Source organism: Coregonus lavaretus, assembly GCF_964263955.1.
Source record: "Coregonus lavaretus genome assembly, chromosome: 34".
Lineage (NCBI taxonomy): Eukaryota > Metazoa > Chordata > Actinopteri > Salmoniformes > Salmonidae > Coregonus > Coregonus lavaretus.
The window spans coordinates 4,706,184-4,724,776 of record NC_140021.1 but is presented as its reverse complement, the minus strand read 5'-3'; the positions used below and the strand labels follow the sequence as shown (position 1 = coordinate 4,724,776).

Here is an 18,593-nt window from a genome sequence, read left to right as displayed (position 1 = left end):
TAACAAATGATAAAATGCTCACTAACAGGGTTTTTTTGTGCACTAATTTTGAGAGAAAAAAGCTTTTTGTGCGACCCCAGGAAGAGTAGCTCCTGCTTTCACAACAGCTAATGGGCAATGGTGTAAAGTACTTAAGTAAAAATACTTGAAAGTACCACTTAAGTAGTTTTTTTGGTTATCTTTACTTTAGTATGTATATTTATTACTACTTTTACTTTACTATATTCCTAAAAAAAATGATGTACTTTTTACTCAATCAATTTTCCCTGACACCCAAAAGTACTCATTACATTTTGAATGCTTAGCAGGACAAGAAAATTGTCTAATTCACACACGTGTGAAGAGAACATCCCTGGTCATCCCCACTGCCTCTGATCTGGCGGACTCACTAAACACATGCTTCGTTTGTAAATGATGTCTGAGTGTTGGAGCGTGCTCCTGGTTATCCGTAAATTGTTTTGGGTTTGCTTAATATAAGGAATTTGAAATGATTTATACTTTTACTTTTACTTTTGATACTTAAGTATATTTTAGCAATTACATTTACTTTTGCTACTTAAGTATATTTAAAACGTTAATATTTTTGTTTAGTGTATATCGGGTGTTGATGCCTACCCTAGCTGTGAAAGCATCTGAATTGAAACTTGTTGGAGCTTGTTAGAGGTGTTTGAAGTGCAGCAGTTGCGCGACGCCACAGATCTCTAGGTAATGTGGATAGCATCTCCACCTGTTAAACTGCAGCAGCCATTGTTCAGAGCATCTCGTCGTGCATGGGCCCTATCCAGATTCCACATTCTTCAAAGGTCAGCGCTAGGGGTATTCACAGACAGGCTAGTGGCTCAGCGAAGACGCGATCATGGCCTCCACAGCACTGAATTGCACACATTTTATGTTGTGTTTTATTTATTGTTCGTTACTTGTTGGTAATATATTTTGCGATGCTGATTCTGAAGAAGATGAACATGCCAAGCATACGTATACGGTGGATATGTTCAACAATGCTGTCCCCACCGCTCCCCACTTTGTCATGTTCTTCGCCCCTTGGTAAGCAAAAGTTTTCAAGTTTTAACCTGAATGAATGGATAAACTCGCTAGGTAGAGTGCAGTTTGTAAAGTTATTGACAATATTTAGATGGCTACCATATTTCTTTACCAACTTATAAGATTTTCAAGTTGTCATGGACTACAGTAGCAGCTAACTTGCAGCTAGCTAGTTCTGCTTTTATTGCCGGCTAGCTGTCTAAAAAGCTAGCTAATAAGCTAACTAGTCAGCCAAGTTGTATTATTTTTTGCTACAAATGATAACTAGGACTTGTATATAAAATGTTATCCATCATTGCATTGATGCGAAGTCATTGTAATCTAGCTAGCTAACTAACACACTGGCTAAAGATTGGCTAACAAATCACATGAGACCAGAACTACGCTAACGTTAGTTAACATGCTTTGGTTGCTAATCATTAGAGCCTGGGAAACTTATGGAAACTTGTGAACTTTTTGAAGTCACGATTCAACTTGGACTGTCCCGTACTTTAACGTTAGTTGACATAGTCGCTAACTACATGCACAGTGCAGTGTTTCCCCCCGTGTTCATTTTTCTGCACAGTTGTTTGTACTGTATAACAGCTAGCCTAGCTAGCTAACAGTACAGTAGAGTGAAGGAATGGACCATTTTATGATGAGACCGCTTACGTGGCAAGCACTGATTGACGTAACTTCGTAGACATGCATGCCCTAAAGCTGCCTAAAAATGTCCTACGTTTTTTTTCAACACAAGGAACAATATACTTGCTGTAGTAAGGCCTAATATGTTGGTGTCTTTTCTGAAATTTAAGCGTATGGACAACAGTGCAGTTCTTCATCACTTCACAGGAGTATCTTTACTGTATACCTCCCTGCACACAGTTACAAGCTGACCCCCACACTGCACAAACTGATCAAATAAACATAAAAAGCTATTTTGATAACTTAAGTCAGACAACATGACAAGGCGGCACATGTATGCCACTTGCCATAGAAACATGAAGACAGTTGGAATTCAATAGGAGTGTTGAGTTGTATCAGGTGTCTCCCTTTTCCACTGAGACTGGGCTCTCTCTATTTAATGCCTAGGCTAATCAGTGTTTCCACCAATTTTTTAGTGTTTGCGTCTTGGCAGATATATCCCGAGTGGCGCAGCGGTCTAAGGCACTGCATCTCAGTGCTAGAGGTGTCACTCCAGACCCCGGTTCGATTCCAGGTTGTATCACAACCGGCCGTGATTGGGAGTCCCACAGGGCGGCGCACAATTGGCCCAGCGTCGTCCGGGTTTGGCCGGTGAAGGCCGTCATTGTAAATAAGAATTTGTTCTTAACTGACTTGCCTGGTTAAATAAAGGTTAAATAAAATGTTAAAATCTCAGCGGTGGCAACAATGATATAGGGGGGGGAACAGCTAATTCCAGGCAGAACTGTGAGGCCTGTACCACCTCAGGGGAAATACTTTGAAAGAACCTGTGCTGCGTTTTGTTTCCAGGTGTGGTCACTGTCAGAGGCTACAGGGGACATGGAACGAGATGGGGGACAAATACAACAGCATGGAGACTCCACCCGCCTACGTAGTAAAGGTTGACTGCACTCAGGATGTTAAGTTCTGCTCCAATGTCCACGGCATCAGGGGCTACCCCACGTAGGTATAGGGTTGTATTAATTAGTGCACACCATAGCAAAACATTTAAAAAATGTTTTGCAACAGAACCGTTTCTTACTGGATTTCTTATTGGAGAAGTTCATGTACTACCTCGCCATTTCAAGGTGTATCTTCATTTTGCCACTAGGATAAACCATGTAGCTAGACTGATTACTTATTGACTGATAGCAGTGTGATACATTGACATGCATTTAGTTTAATTTTTAACCACCTTGTTTTGCAGTGTATGCTGTTACATTTTATTAGCCAAGGACTAACGTTGAGTTGCATGTAATGACGAAGGAATTGATCAGTTAAGTGTATTGTGAGTGTGTCGGTCATCTTACAGAGCAGTAGGGCCTAGTCATTGAGGCGAATGATCTCGTTGACCCCCTGTGTTGTCTGTAGGCTGAAGCTGTTCAAACCTGAGCAGGAGGCGATGAAGTACCAAGGCCCCAGGGACCTGCAGTCTCTGGAGACCTGGATGCTCAACACTCTGCAGGAGGAGCCTGTGGTAAGTGGGTGGGGGCGTTACCTTAGTGCAGCGACGATGGCGGCGGTACATGCATCTCATCTGAAATGGCTTCTCCTCCTAATTTCCTTTAATCTGCGCTGATTTGAAAGCCTTGGATAGGTGAATGCAAATTAACAGTGGACAACCTTGTTATTGCTTCCACCTGATCCTGTTCTCAGTGCATGAGGATGATGACGAGAGGGAATTCCTTTAAACCAGGGATCATCAACTAGATTCAGCCGCGCTAAAAAAATCAAAATCCGTTAGCGGATGGTCAGGGGGCTGGAACATAATTACAAATAATTTGTAGACTGCAAATTGACCGCAAGAAGCCCAAACAGATATTTTAATTGAGTACAGGCTTAAGTGAATGGACATATACAAAGACAGAATGCAATATGGAATTTTTATTTAGATATATTGGGGTAGGCCTCGTCTCTGAAGAAATGCTCCTCAGAGCCAGATGTTGATGGCAGATACCCTTAGAGGGACAGCTGGCATCAAAACCCCCCGCTGGAACAGCCCCAGACCATTATTCCTCCTCCACCAAAATGTACAGTTGGCGCTATGCATTGGGGCAGGTAGCGTTCTCCTGGCACCCGCCAAACCCAGATTCGTCGGACTGCCAGATAGTGAAGCGTGATTCATCACTCCAGAGAATGCGTTTCCAATGCTCCAGAGTCCAATGGCGGCGAGCTTTACACCACTCCAGCCGACGCTTGGCATTGCGCATGGTGATCTTACGCTTGTGTGCAGCTGCTCTGCCATGGAAACCCATTTCACGAAGTTCCCGACGAACAGTTCTTGTGCTGACGTTGCTTCTAGAGGCAGTTTGGAACTCGGTAGTAAGTATTGCAACTGAGGACAGACGATTTTTACGCACAATGCGCATTAGCACTCGGCGGTCCCATTCTGAGAGCTTGAGTGGCCTACCACTTCGCGGCTGAGCCGTTGTTGCTCCTAGACGTTTCCACTTCACAATAACAGCACTTACAGTTGACCGGGACAGCTAAAGCAGGTCAGAAGTTTGACGAACTGACTTGTTGGAAAGGTGGCATCCTATGACGGTGCCATGTTGAAAGTCACTGAGCTCTTCAGTAAGGCCATTTTACTGCCACTGTTTGTCTATGGAGATTGCATGGCTGTGTGCTCGATCCACTAATTTGAAGGGGTGTCCACGTACTTTTCTATATGTAGTGTAATTGCGCTAGTGAGCCCATAGGTTAATCAGGAAGCATGTTGACATTGCCTTAGTGTGCCGTGCTCAAAGGCTGGAGTTAATCATTGTATGATGATCCCCGCGCTTGGTAATTGTGAAGGATTAGGACACGTAACACTATACTGACGAGGTAACATTGTAGCCAACACCATATACAGTGGGGGAAAAAAGTGTTTAGTCAGCCACCAATTGTGCAAGTTCTCCTACTTAAAAAGATGAGAGGCCTGTAATTTTCATCATATGTACACGTCAACTATGACAGACAAATTGAGGAAAAAAAATCCAGAAAATCACATTGTAGGATTTTTAATGAATTTATTTGCAAATTATGGTGGAAAATAAGTATTTGGTCACCTACAAACAAGCAAGATTTCTGGCTCTCACAGACCTGTAACTTCTTCTTTAAGAGGCTCCTCTGTCCTCCACTCGTTACCTGTATTAATGGCACCTGTTTGAATGTTTTATCAGTATAAAAGACACCTGTCCACAACCTCAAACAGTCACACTCCAAACTCCACTATGGCCAAGACCAAAGAGCTGTCAAAGGACACCAGAAACAAAATTGTAGACCTGCACCAGGCTGGGAAGACTGAATCTGCAATAGGTAAGCAGCTTGGTTTGAAGAAATCAACTGTGGGAGCAATTATTAGGAAATGGAAGACATACAAGACCACTGATAATCTCCCTCGATCTGGGGCTCCACGCAAGATCTCACCCCGTGGGGTCAAAATGATCACAAGAACGGTGAGCAAAAATCCCAGAACCACACGGGGAGACCTAGTGAATGACCTGCAGAGAGCTGGGACCAAAGTAACAAAGCCTACCATCAGTAACACACTACGCCGCCAGGGAGTCAAATCCTGCAGTGCCAGACGTGTCCCCCTGCTTAAGCCAGTACATGTCCAGGCCCGTCTGAAGTTTGCTAGAGTGCATTTGGATGATCCAGAAGAGGATTGGGAGAATGTCATATGGTCAGATGAAACCAAAATAGAACTTTTTGGTAAAAACTCAACTCGTCGTGTTTGGATGACAAAGAATGCTGAGTTGCATCCAAAGAACACCATACCTACTGTGAAGCATGGGGGTGGAAACATCATGCTTTGGGGCTGTTTTTCTGCAAAGGGACCAGGACGACTGATCCGTGTAAAGGAAAGAATGAATGGGGCCATGTATCGTGAGATTCTGAGTGAAAACCTTCTTCCATCAGCAAGGGCATTGAAGATGAAACGTCGCTGGGTCTTTCAGCATGACAATGATCCCAAACACACCGCCCGGGCAACGAAGGAGTGGCTTCGTAAGAAGCATTTCAAGGTCCAGATCTCAACCACATAGAAAATCTTTGGAGGGAGTTGAAAGTCTGTGTTGCCCAGCGACAGCCCCAAAACATCACTGCTCTAGAGGAGATCTGCATGGAGGAATGGGCCAAATACCAGCAACAGTGTGTGAAAACCTTGTGAAGACTTACAGAAAACGTTTGACCTGTGTCATTGCCAACAAAGGGTATATAACAAAGTATTGAGAAACTTTTGTCATTGACTAAATACTTATTTTCCACCATAATTTGCAAATAAATTCATTAAAAATCCTACAATGTGATTTTGGGGAATTTATTTTCTCATTTTGTCTGTCATAGTTGACGTGTACCTATGATGAAAATTACAGGCCTCTCTCATCTTTTTAAGTGGGAGAACTTGCACAATTGGTAGCAGACTAAATACTTTTTTTCCCCACTGTATGTACCTGCTATGCCCATGAGCTAGGAAGCTATGTGAATATATTATGCTTACTGAAATAAAATACAAGTGACCCCCATTCAGATCAGCGTTACTGATTTGAACTTTTGTAACTACATAATATTTGTCTAAAAAATTATCATTTCAAACCTTGCCTCCATTTGTATATGATCACATATCTCTCTATTATGCGTGGAAATACACTACCGGTCAAAAGTTTTTGAACACTTACTCATTCAAGGGTTTTTCTTTATTTTTACTATTTTCTACATTGTAGAATAATAGTGAAGACATCAAAACTATGAAATAACACGTATGGAATCATGTAGTAACCAAAAAAGTGTTAAACAAATCAAAATAGATTTTATATTTGAGATTCTTCAAATATCCACCCTTTGCCTTGATGACAGCTGTGCACACTCTTGGAGTTCTCTCAACCAGCTTCATGAGGTAGTCACCTGGAATGCATTTCAATGAACAGGTGTGCCTTCTTAAAAGTTAATTTGTGGAATTTCTTTCCTTCTTAATGCATTTGAGCCAATCAGTTGTGTTGTGACAAGGTAGGGGGGTATACAGAAGATAGCCCTATTTGGTAAAAGACCAAGTCCATATTATGTCAAGAACAGCTCAATACTATAAGACATGAAGGTCCGTCAATACGTAACATTTCAATAACTTTTAAAGTTTCTTGAAGTGCAGTCGCAAAAACCATCAAGCGCTATGATGAAACTGGCTCTCATGAGGACCGCCACAGGAATGGAAGACCCAGAGTTACCTCTGCTGCAGAGGATAAGTTCATTAGATTTACCAGCCTCAGAAATTACAGCCCAAATAAATTCTTCACAGAGTTCAAGTAACAGACCCATCTCAATATCATCTGTTCAGAGGAGACTGTCTGAATCAGGCCTTCATGGTCGAATTGCTGCAAAGAAACCACTACTAAAGGACACCAATAAGAAGAAGAGACTTGCTTGGGCCAATACACATGAGCAATGGACATTAGAATGGTGGAAATGTGTCCTTTGGTATGGAGTCCAAATTGGAGATTTTTGGTTCCAACCGCCGTGTCTTCGTATGATCTCCGCATGTGTATTTCCCACCGTAAAGTAGGGAGGAGGAGGTGTTATGGTGTGGGGGTGCTTTGCTGGTGACACTGTCTGTGATTTATTTAGAATTCAAGGCACACTTAACCAGCATGGCTACCACAGCATTCTGCAGTGATACGCCATCCTATCTGGTTTGCGCTTAGTGGGATTATCATTTGTTTTTCAACAGGACAATGACCCAACACACCTCCAGGCTGTGTAAGGGCTATTTTACCAAGAAGGAGATTGATGGAGTACTGCATCAGATGGCCTGGCCTCCACGATCCCCCGAACTCAACCCAATTGAGATGGTTTGGGATGAGTTGGACTGCAGAGTGAAGGAAAAGCAGCCAACAAGTGCTCAGCATATGTGGGAACTCCTTCAAGATTGTTGGAAAAGCATTCCAGGTGAAGCTGGTTGAGAGAATGCCAAGAGTGTGCAAAGGTTGGCTATTTGAAGAATCTCAAATATAAAATATATTTTGATTTGTTGAACACTTTTTTGGTTACTACATGATTCCATGTTTTATTTCATAGTTTTGATGTCTTCACTATTATTCTACGATGTAGAAAATAGTAAAAATAAAGAGAAATCCTTGAATGAGTAGGTGTTTCATAACTTTTGAACTGATTTCCAAAATTAAAATCGCATGGAGCTGCTTTGCTGGTGTTTTCAGTCATTTATGTCCAACAATAAATCATTGAAATCTTGGGGGCCAAATAAAATCCCCCGGTTTTAAACCTTTGAGACCATCTGAATAAAACCTTGAGACTAATGTTATGTCATGGCAATCTATATTTGATGTGTGTCATGATGTTCTGTGGGTTAGCAGGAGCCAGAGACTGAACTGGAGCCTCCCAAAGCCCCAGAGCCCAAGCAGGGCCTGTTTGACCTCACTGCTGGCAACTTCAAGGCCCACATCGCTAAAGGTAATGTGGGGGACTGGGATCTGTCAGTACAATATACATATGCCAACAGTCTCTTTTATAGCCTGGTCCCAGATCTGTTTTTGCTGTCTCGCACCATAGGAGTTGGCAAGACAGCGCAAACTGACCTGGGACCAGGCTTGTCTATTTATACCCAAATACAACGTGTGAGAGTTCCTTAACACAACTTTTTTTGTAAGCTACATATGTCAATTTTCTACAGCGATTAACTTAATTTAGATGCTGTCATTTCCTTGAAACCATGACGCAATCCACTCTACATTTATCTCATGCAAACCGCATGTTTCCGGTCACTGGACAAGCACAACAAAAATACATGGTGGTCATGATAAATGTCCCGCTGAAATTGCAGCTCTTCAGCCCGGTTTTGAGTTGAATGTTTTGGTTGAGAAGTAAAAATAAATATATTCCTGTTTGGAGAAAAAATACAGGATATGACAGGGTCATTTTTAAGAGGAATGTTTGTGTCCAACCTTTTTAAATGGTGGCAAGATTGGCTGTGACAAAATTGCGTAACAGGTAGCATTTAACCTCTGAGCTCAGTGTATTTTAGTCTCTGGGCCAGTAATGCAGAGGCCATTTTATAGTTGATGTTATTTCATCAACTAAATACCCATCCTTAAGCTAAAACGCTCTGATTTCTGTGCTTTCAGATTGTAGCTACCCTTACTGCACATACATTTTTTATTTTTTGGGGGGTGGGGTACTTTTTACCCCTTTTTCTCCCCAATTTCGTAATATCCAATTGGTAGTTACCGTCTTGTCCCATCGCTGCAACTCCTGTACGGACTCGGGAGAGGCGAAGGTCGAGAGCCATGCGTCCTCCGAAACACGACCCTGCCACGCTGAACTGCTTCTTGACACACTGCTCGCTTAACCCGGAAGCCAGCCACACCAATGTGTCGGAGGAAACACCGTACAACTGGCGACCGAAGTCAGCGTGCATGTGCCCGGCATGAGTCGCTAGAGCGCGATGGGACAAGGACATCCCGGCCAGCAAAACCCTCCCCTAACCCGGACGACGCTGCGCCAATTGTGAGCCGCCTCATGGGTCTCCCGGTCGCGGCCGGCTGCGACACAGCCTGGGATCCAACCCGGATCTGTAGTGGCGCCTCAAGCACTGCGATGCAGTGCCTTAGACCACTGCACCACTCGGGAGGCTTACTGTACATTTTTATATATGATGTTTTCCAGTATTAATGTATTTTTCCTCTCTTCTCCGCAGGGTCCCACTTTGTCAAGTTCTTTGCCCCCTGGTGCGGTCACTGCAAGGCCATGGCCCCGACCTGGGAGCAGCTGGCCACCAGCTTCGAGCACTCGGACAACATCAAGATCGGCAAGGTGGGTGACAAGTCACCAGCAGGGGACTGGAGCGCCATGTTTGTCAGCTATGTACACGTGCACAAGTCCAGGATACGGAACTTATGACAACTCATTTTTGTTTGTACAGTAAAATGATATGACCCACTCAACAAATGTTATTTATGGCTGTGGTTTGATGTTTGTATTGGACTGACAGCCCAGTGGTAGTAGAAGTTACTGCATGTTAATATTTCCACATGAAAGCACAACTGGCTATCTTTACCAGCTACACGCGTTTTAAATGTGAATTATGACAAACTAGGTATGAGCTGGATATGCTGAATGAATTCTGATTAAACTGGTGTGTTGTGATTGGCCAGGTGGACTGTACCCAGCACTACGAGGTGTGCTCTGAGAACTCTGTGCGTGGCTACCCTACTCTGCTTTTCTTCAAGGACGGAGAGAAGGTACCTAGTTTGGTTGGCTAACTCACTGAAGAAGACCTTGTGTCATTGTGTTCTGTAACCCATTTATGTTTTGTAAGGAGCTATGACTTCACCATTTTAAGGAGTCAGTTTGTTAACCCTTTCCGGTGGTGGTGTTGTCTGTCCAGGCGGACCAGTACAAAGGCAAGCGGGACCTGGACTCTCTGAAGGACTTTGTGGACAACCAGGTCAAGGCTGCTGCTGCTGCTAAGGAGGATGATGAACACCCACATGCCAACGAGATCCCAGTACCCAGCGACGAGCCTGCTAAAGAGGAGGTACTGCAGTGTGTGTGGCTTTCTCTCCGGTATAATAGGCCTTCCAGATTTAAAATACTCCACATGCTATGTTGTGGGTAAATGCCTACGTCGAGATCTAATTTTGGTGCCGGGCACCCTGTTGCGTGTGTGGGCAGCACGTTTTTACAGCATACCTCTCCAGATACTTAATAAGTGAAATAAGATCTCAGGCAGATGTTTTAGCAGTGAGATTACCATCTAGCCAGCCCAGGCCAAGCTGTTTGACTCGACTCCAGTCATAGGCCTCAGCTACACAACGGTTAACTGGAAGTAGCAAATATGGGCAGGGTAGTTATTTTTGTGCTTGCAACGCAAGGATAGTGGGTTCGATTCCCGGGACCACCCATACTTAAAATTTGTGCACACATGTCTGTAAGTCGCTTTGGATAAAAGTGTTTGTTAAATTACATTTATTATTATTATATTAGAATGTTCAGTGTGAAGTGACATCACTAGTCTTAACAAAGACATGGCACGTGTGGTTTAACGAGAGATCCGATGCTACTTCCAATAAAACGTAGAACTCGATTAGACTCGGATGTCCGGTTTATGAACTTAGGCTACTTCTTTGAATTACTGGTCTTGTGGACGTGTAAACCAATACAGGACCGTGAATGATACAATCTGAAGTGATCTATTTTTTTCCTTGCAGTCTGGCGTGATTACACTCACAGAGGCCAACTTTGATGAGACAGTGGCCAAGGGACTGGTATTCATCAAGTTCTACGCTCCATGGTAAGAAATAGCTCTTTACGAGCTATTAAATCCAAATGTATGTTCTATTTAACCTATCTCACCTTGAATGAAATGTACAATATTTAAGGCAATTTGTGTTGGTGATTGACTTAAATTGAGGGGCCACAACTAGAAGGCATAACCATAACTCGCGTAACCTTCCGTCCCCTCCAGGTGTGGCCACTGTAAGAATCTGGCCCCTGTCTGGGAGGACCTGTCTAAGAAGGAGTTCCCTGGCCTGACTGACGTGAAGATTGGCAAAGTGGACTGCACTGTGGAGAGGACGATCTGCAACAGGTTTTCAGTAGGTGTTCTATGTTGTACATTGACTGCCTGGAGCTGAGGGATGATTCAGAAAGAGCACTTCTGAAGTCTGCCATGCTCTTTCTGAAGTCTGCCATGCTCTTTCTGAAGTCTGCCATGCTCTTTCTGAAGTCTGCCATGCTCTTTCTGAAGTCTGCCATGCTCTTTCTGAAGTCTGCCATGCTCTTTCTGAAGTCTGCCATGCTCTTTCTGAAGTCTGCCATGCTCTTTCTGAAGTCTGCCATGCTCTTTCTGAAGTCTGCCATGCTCTTTCTGAAGTCTGCCATGCTCTTTCTGAAGTCTGCCATGCTCTTTCTGAAGTCTGCCATGCTCTTTCTGAAGTCTGCCATGCTCTTGGTTATAAATAGCAAGACCTTGAGACATGTTGTTTATAACACACACAAACAGCAGGTGTGACCCAGAGCCGCAGGAAGTATAAACGGTGGACTGTGGGTTAGCTGAGGTTGTGATCTCTGGTTCCACTAGCCATAAAACTATACAGCACATACCTCATGGCAGGATTGGATGACCAGTGATGCTGCGCTACCAGGACACCCTCATTGCCCTTTTAAGAAGGTCAATGTTATGACCATCACAACCTTTATCGCTAGGACAGTCCATGGTATAGCCATCACAACCTTTATCGCTAGGACAGTCCATGGTATAGCCATCACAACCTTTATCGCTAGGACAGTCCGTGGTATATCCATCAACCTTTATCGCTAGGACAGTCCGTGGTATAGCCATCACAACCTTTATCGCTAGGACAGTCCGTGGTATAGCCATCACAACCTTTATCGCTAGGACAGTCCGTGGTATAGCCATCACAACCTTTATCGCTAGGACAGTCCGTGGTATAGCCATCACAACCTTTATCGCTAGGACAGTCCGTGGTATAGCCATCACAACCTTTATCGCTAGGACAGTCCGTGGTATAGCCATCACAACCTTTATCGCTAGGACAGTCTGTGGTATAGCCATCACAACCTTTATCGCTAGGACAGTCCGTGGTATAGCCATCACAACCTTTATCGCTAGGACAGTCCGTGGTATAGCCATCACAACCTTTATCGCTAGGACAGTCTGTGGTATAGCCATCACAACCTTTATCGCTAGGACAGTCCGTGGTATAGCCATCACAACCTTTATCGCTAGGACAGTCCGTGGTATAGCCATCACAACCTTTATCGCTAGGACAGTCCGTGGTATAGCCATCACAACCTTTATCGCTAGGACAGTCCGTGGTATAGCCATCACAACCTTTATCGCTAGGACAGTCCGTGGTATATCCATCACAACCTTTATCGCTAGGACAGTCCGTGGTATATCCATCACAAACTTTATCGCTAGGACAGTCCGTGGTATAACCATCACAACCTTTATCACTAGGACAGTCCGTGGTATATCCATCACAAACTTTATCGCTAGGACAGTCCGTGGTATATCCATCACAAACTTTATCGCTAGGACAGTCCGTGGTATAACCATCACAACCTTTATCGCTAGGACAGTCCGTGGTATATCCATCACAAACTTTATCGCTAGGACAGTCCGTGGTATAACCATCACAACCTTTATCGCTAGGACAGTCCGTGGTATATCCATCACAACCTTTATCGCTAGGACAGTCCGTGGTATAACCATCACAACCTTTATCGCTAGGACAGTCCGTGGTATAACCATCACAACCTTTATCGCTAGGACAGTCCGTGGTATAACCATCACAACCTTTATCGCTAGGACGCTCCCTGGAATTTCCCCTGACTCAATGACATGGGGCAGTAGTCTCTGCAGCTGCAGCCTATCTGTCTCTGTAGAGGCTAACAGAGTGAATTAACTTGTGGTATAATTCACACTGCTAAACGATAGGGACGTAACTATTCACCAGTAAGCATCGGTCTCAGATTCAAATGTTTAAGATACAGGTCATCGGTCCGCGGACCCCAAACCGATCCAAATGTAGCGTGCATCGGTCAGTAAATCGATTCAAACGTTACGAATCGCAGGTTCACTAAAATGTTTTGCTCATATTACATTCTTTCTACATTCCGAAAATACCTAATATTTTGTGACGACTGATGCGTCCTCTCTTTCAGTGTCGAACTGTGTTGAGTCATTGATCTACAAGTCATTTTGCATGCCAAACAACCCCAAGCAATGTCAGGCTAGTCAAACTGCGCACTGTGCCCAGATTCGCAAGCTAACCAACGCAAAGAAGGCAGCCTGTTCCTGATTGTGCACATCCGCGCAGCACCTATAGCATTCAAATGCTAAAATGGCTTGCGTGATATTAGGCTTTATTAGTTGAGTGACAACCTACTGTAATCTGCTAGGTTATTGTTATCTATGCGCTGTATAAAAAATTGTGTTTTACCGGAATAAAAGTAAGCCACCGGAGACGACTCACCTGGCTTATAGCCTACCTGCTGAACAAGGCTTATTTTGATTGTTGAAGTTCACCGTCAGCAATCATTTTGGTAGTTTTGCTTTTAAACAAGCAGTGTATATTGTCGTTTTTAGATATGCAGGGTAAAGTTGATTCTGGGGGGGGGGGGGGTGTACTAGGTGCCTACATAGTAAATACACTATATATATGTATCTCTCATTTACAAAAACACACCGTCAGCTCAGAGGCTCAGCTAATGAGCTCCATCAGCAGCAGATGTTATTTTAGAATGGAAAATGAATGTTTATGCAACAAATGTTAGTGCATCGATTCGTTTCCAACTAAAACGTGTCGTTCCTGTATCAGATCCCATGTATTGAATCATCTTGAAAGGGAAAGATCTAGATGGTTCATGCATAGTTTACAGTAAGAGAAAAACATTGCCCACATTCCTTCGGTGTTGACGGATCTGAAGGAATGGGGAAGGTGGAAGTGGTATGGTCAAGGCATTGCAGAGCTAGGTGAAGTTGAGGCCATATTGCTAATACCTATCCATTCCATTCAGATCAGCAAACACTGAGGAGGTAGGGGTTAGCTAGTGGTTGTTACCTGGATGTCAGAAGCTTTGTCCCCTTTCCATTCTACAGGTGAGTGGGTACCCCACCCTGCTGATGTTCAGGGCGGGTGTGCAAGGTGAGGAGCATCATGGAGGGCGGGACTTGGAGAGCCTCCACGGCTTTGTGATGAAGCAGGCCCGAGACGAGCTTTAGCACTGTCCAATCAACGTCCATCGTTAGTTCTCTCCTCCCCCACACAGCACATCTGGCCAACCGGAGGAATCCTTTCTCCTGTAGAGGCTAGCTCTCTTCTTTCTCTCTCTCCGATCATTTTCCTTTCAGAAAGGATTCGCATCAACAGACTTTTTTTTACCCCCCCATCTGTAATGCCTTGTTTTACCCCCCCGTCTGTAATGCCTTGTTTACCCCCCCTCCCCCTGCTTAGTCCCACTGTTCCTCTGGAAATGAAATGATGTGATCGACAACCACTTTTTGCCAGCGGTACTTAATCAGTCAGACCTTGAAAATGCATACTGTTATAGTCATCCCAATACTTGACACAACTCAAGGACGGTTGTCTTAAATTGTGCCTGCCGGTTGTATCAAAAAACATTGGATTAACCTGACTGAGTTTGTCGGACATTTTAAAACCGTTAATTCTGTGATTTTAAGGAAATCATGTTGATAAACAATCATGAGCAATTAATGTAATGTTACTGCAGCTAAAGGGTCAAAGCCGCATGACGTTGAGCGTTAAGTTGACGGTACTTCTCATCCATGCCAGTGACGGCCTAACTAACTTAACTCTCAGGGACACCCAGTTCTCGGCCTACTCCATACTGCTATCTCTTATCGGCTAACTTCGTATTCCCCTTATGTGTCTGTAGAGTCCCCCCAACTGCTTGTTGGCTATGTCGGAAGGCTGCAGGAAACTACTTTCCAATGTTTCATGTCAAACTGCCCTTCGTGTGTTCTTCTGACATTGTAAATGTGCTAGAAAATGTCAATGTAGACATGTTCTTTTATTTTCCATTTTAGTGCTGTCAGAGGCTTCGGTTCCAGTCCCACAACGGCACAATATCAGGTGCCTGGTTGGTGTTCTCACAGTTTCTATGAACAATGATTGTCAGTTTGCACGATCAAGACATGCCTTATGAATGGAATCTGGCAGTTTGGGTCATTACAGGAAAACTGCATTTTCATGTATTTGACATTAGTTAATGTTTGACACAGTCCCTCACATGGTTTGCAAGGGATTGTGTCAAATGTACAAAAAAATATTTAAAAATGGTTTTCTACGGCTAGTTCATTAGAATGGAATATTCAGAATGTCGCAGATAGAAGTGTGTTGTATAGAAGAAACACGTCCTTATCTTGTGTCTGCTGCAAATGCAATAGATTTCACAAAGCTGATGAATATTCTGTTCTATTGACTTAAGCCCTCTATCAGGCCCCAGTGTAAACCATTCTCCCATGTATCACTCATCCACCCAGTGAAGCACAAGAATGTAACAACATTAGTGCTATGGTCACTTTTACTGTTGGTTTATTAACCTTTGGAAAATCTGGAATGTTTGGTTTACCTCCGTATGCTTGAAGAGCAAAACAGAATAGCAAAAATTTTCCACCCACATAATGATCAATTTATATTTTACTTGTTTAGTCAGTATGTTATGATGACAACGTTGATTTTCCTTCTTTCCAGATGTAGTATATCAACCCATTTTGTAAGTGGTTCGCTAAGTCTTTGAATATACGTGTGTGCGCTATTCTGGGGCAGTTGGGGTGAATCAAAAGGGGTCTGAGAATGTGTGTGTGTGCGACTGGAGTTGCTGTGTGAGGCAGTTTTTACATTCAATGCTCAATTAAGGGAAACAAATGCATTCAGAGGCTAACCACTTATTGTCAGTACAATCTTTATGGATAGCACATGGTCTAGGCAGACTCCAGTGAAGGAAAGCAGTATTTTTTTTCTCGTGAGTGGGTTGTACACAGCCCATGAATTTTTGTAAAAAAAACAAACAACAAAGGCAAGTTGTAACATGAGATTTCGTAATAAAATTTCTTTTTCCAAAAATAGTTTGTATTTTTCATTTGTTCACATTTCTTTCTCTGTAATATGGCTTGTGATTTTAAGAGGTGCAATAAATAAGCTGAAAATGTACAAGTATTTACACACAAAAGTAAGTCTAAACATGATCACAAATGTAAACAGCAGCTTACCAGAGGTATATTTTGTGATTTGTTTTTGTTTGTTTTGTTGTTGGCACAATGGTATCAAATTTTCAGCTATGGTCAAATGCTCTGTTTTAAAGTCCATATGTCAATTTCTTGGCATGTTTTGAAAAAGGTTTGTACTCTTGAACAAAGTTCAGTAACATGCAGTTGATCTGTAAAATGCATTGACAGTTCCTATTTCTTTCAAGTGAACAAAACATCAATGACAAATGGTCATAAACCACACCGAAGCTAATTTCAGAAATCTGGTCCTAAACATTTGATCAGCTGGTTTTGACCAACAAATAGTTTTTTACACTCTCTCCAGGTTTTTGGGAATAATATGTTAACTTGGAGAGTGGAATAACATGGAAATTGCAGTTTGCGGTATGCCCGAGGGATGAGGTGAATGACATATTTGGAACAGTATGTCAGCTGAGCCACAACCTGCTACCTGATGAACCAGCTCGGTGAAATAAACTCGGCATGAGCCTGACAAATATTGACCCAATGAAGATATTTGGAGGAGTTCACAAGTGAAAATAGTATGTGGTCGTTTCCGTTCGGCCCATATGTTTTTGGAAGCCAGGTGAATATGGCGGAAAAGCTTACGAGTACAATACATAAAGAGGAGTAGGAAATATCTCTTTACATTAACTAATGTATCGTGGCATAAATGTTACAATATCAGCTGACTGTTGATGTTAAAAATCAGGCTTTGTATATATATTATACATACAGTGCATTTGGAAAGAATTCAGATCCCTTGACTTTTTCCACATTTTGTTAAATTATAGCCTTATTCTAAAATGGATTTAAAAAATATATTTTCCTCAATCTACACACAATACCCCATAATGAGAAAGCAAAAACTGGTTAGGAAATGTTTTGATAATTTATTTTTATATACGGAAATATCAACATTTACTCAGTACTTTGTTGAAGCACCTTTGGCAGCGATTACAGCCTTCGAGTCTTCTTGGGTATGACGCTACAAGCTTGGCACACCTGTATTTGGGGAGTGTCTCCCATTATTTTCTGCAGATCCTCAAGCTCTGCCAGGTTGGATGGGGAGCGTCGCTGCACAGCTATTTTCAGGTCTCTCCAAAGATGTTAGATTGGGTTCAAGTCGTGGCTCTGGCTGGGCCTCTCAAGGACATTCAGAGACTTGTCCCGAAGCCACTCTTGCTTTGTCTTGGCTATGTGCTTAAGGTTGTTGTCCTGTTGGAAGGTGAACCTTCGCCTCAGTCTGAGGTCCTGAGCGCTCTGGAGCAGGTTTTCATCAAGGATTTCACCAGATGTGACGCTTGGCATTCAGGCCAAAGAGTTCAATCTTGGTTTCATCAGACCAGATAATCTTGTTTCTCATGGTCTGAGAGTCTTTAGGTGCCTTTGGCAAACTCCAAGCGGGCTTTCTTGTGCCTTTTACTGAGAAGTGGCTTCCATCTGGCCACTCTACTATAAAGGCCTGATTGGTGGAGTGCTGCAGAGATGGTTGTCCTTCTGGAAGGTTCTCCCATCTCCACAGAGGAACTCTGGAGCTCTGTCAGAGTAACCATCGGGTTCTTGGTCACCTCCCTGACCAAGGCCCTTCTCCCCTGATTGCTCAGGTTGGCCAGGCAGCCAGCTCTAGGATGAGTCTTGGTGATTCCAAACTTCTTCCATTTATGAATGATTGAGGCCACTGTGTTCTTGGGGACCTTCAATGCTGCAGAAATGTTTTGGTACCCTTCCCCAGATCTGTGCCTCGACATAATCCTGTCTCGGCGCTCTATGGACAATTCCTTCGACCTCATGGCTTGGTTTTTGCTCTGACATGCACTGTCAACTGTGGGACCTTATATAGATAGGTGTGTGCCTTTCCAAATCATGTCCAATCAATTGAATTTACCACAGGTGGACTCCCAATGAAGTTGTAGAAACATCTCAAGGATGATCAATGGAAACAGGATGCACCTGAGCTCAATTTCGAATCACATAGCAAAAGTTATTTCTGTTTTTATTTGTAATAAATTTGCTAACATTTCTAAAAACCTGTTTTCGCTTCATCATTATGGGGTATTGTGTGTAAATGAGGGATATTTGTTTTTTAGAGTAAGTCTGTAACGTAACAAAAATGTGGAAAAAGTCAAGGGGTCTGAAT

At 43.1% G+C, this 18,593-nt stretch overlaps 1 protein-coding gene across 2 annotated transcripts; it reads left to right on the top strand.

The window, feature by feature from the left end:
- The first annotated feature begins 797 nt into the window (after nucleotides 1-797).
- LOC311109323 (thioredoxin domain-containing protein 5-like) lies at nucleotides 798-16,312 on the top strand. Of its 2 annotated transcripts, none has more exons than XM_084152163.1 (10): nucleotides 798-1,044; nucleotides 2,515-2,667; nucleotides 3,076-3,181; nucleotides 8,052-8,148; nucleotides 9,392-9,507; nucleotides 9,849-9,935; nucleotides 10,082-10,231; nucleotides 10,905-10,987; nucleotides 11,162-11,291; nucleotides 14,324-16,312. In XM_084152163.1, the coding sequence occupies exons 1-10, from the start codon at nucleotides 857-859 to the stop codon at nucleotides 14,444-14,446; spliced, it is 1,233 nt and encodes a 410-aa protein (XP_084008289.1). In that variant the 5' UTR covers nucleotides 798-856; the 3' UTR covers nucleotides 14,447-16,312. The 2 variants fall into 2 exon arrangements, with proteins under 2 accessions (XP_084008289.1, XP_084008288.1); XM_084152162.1 differs by having other exon boundaries at nucleotides 8,049-8,148.
- The last annotated feature ends 2,281 nt before the right edge of the window (nucleotides 16,313-18,593 follow it).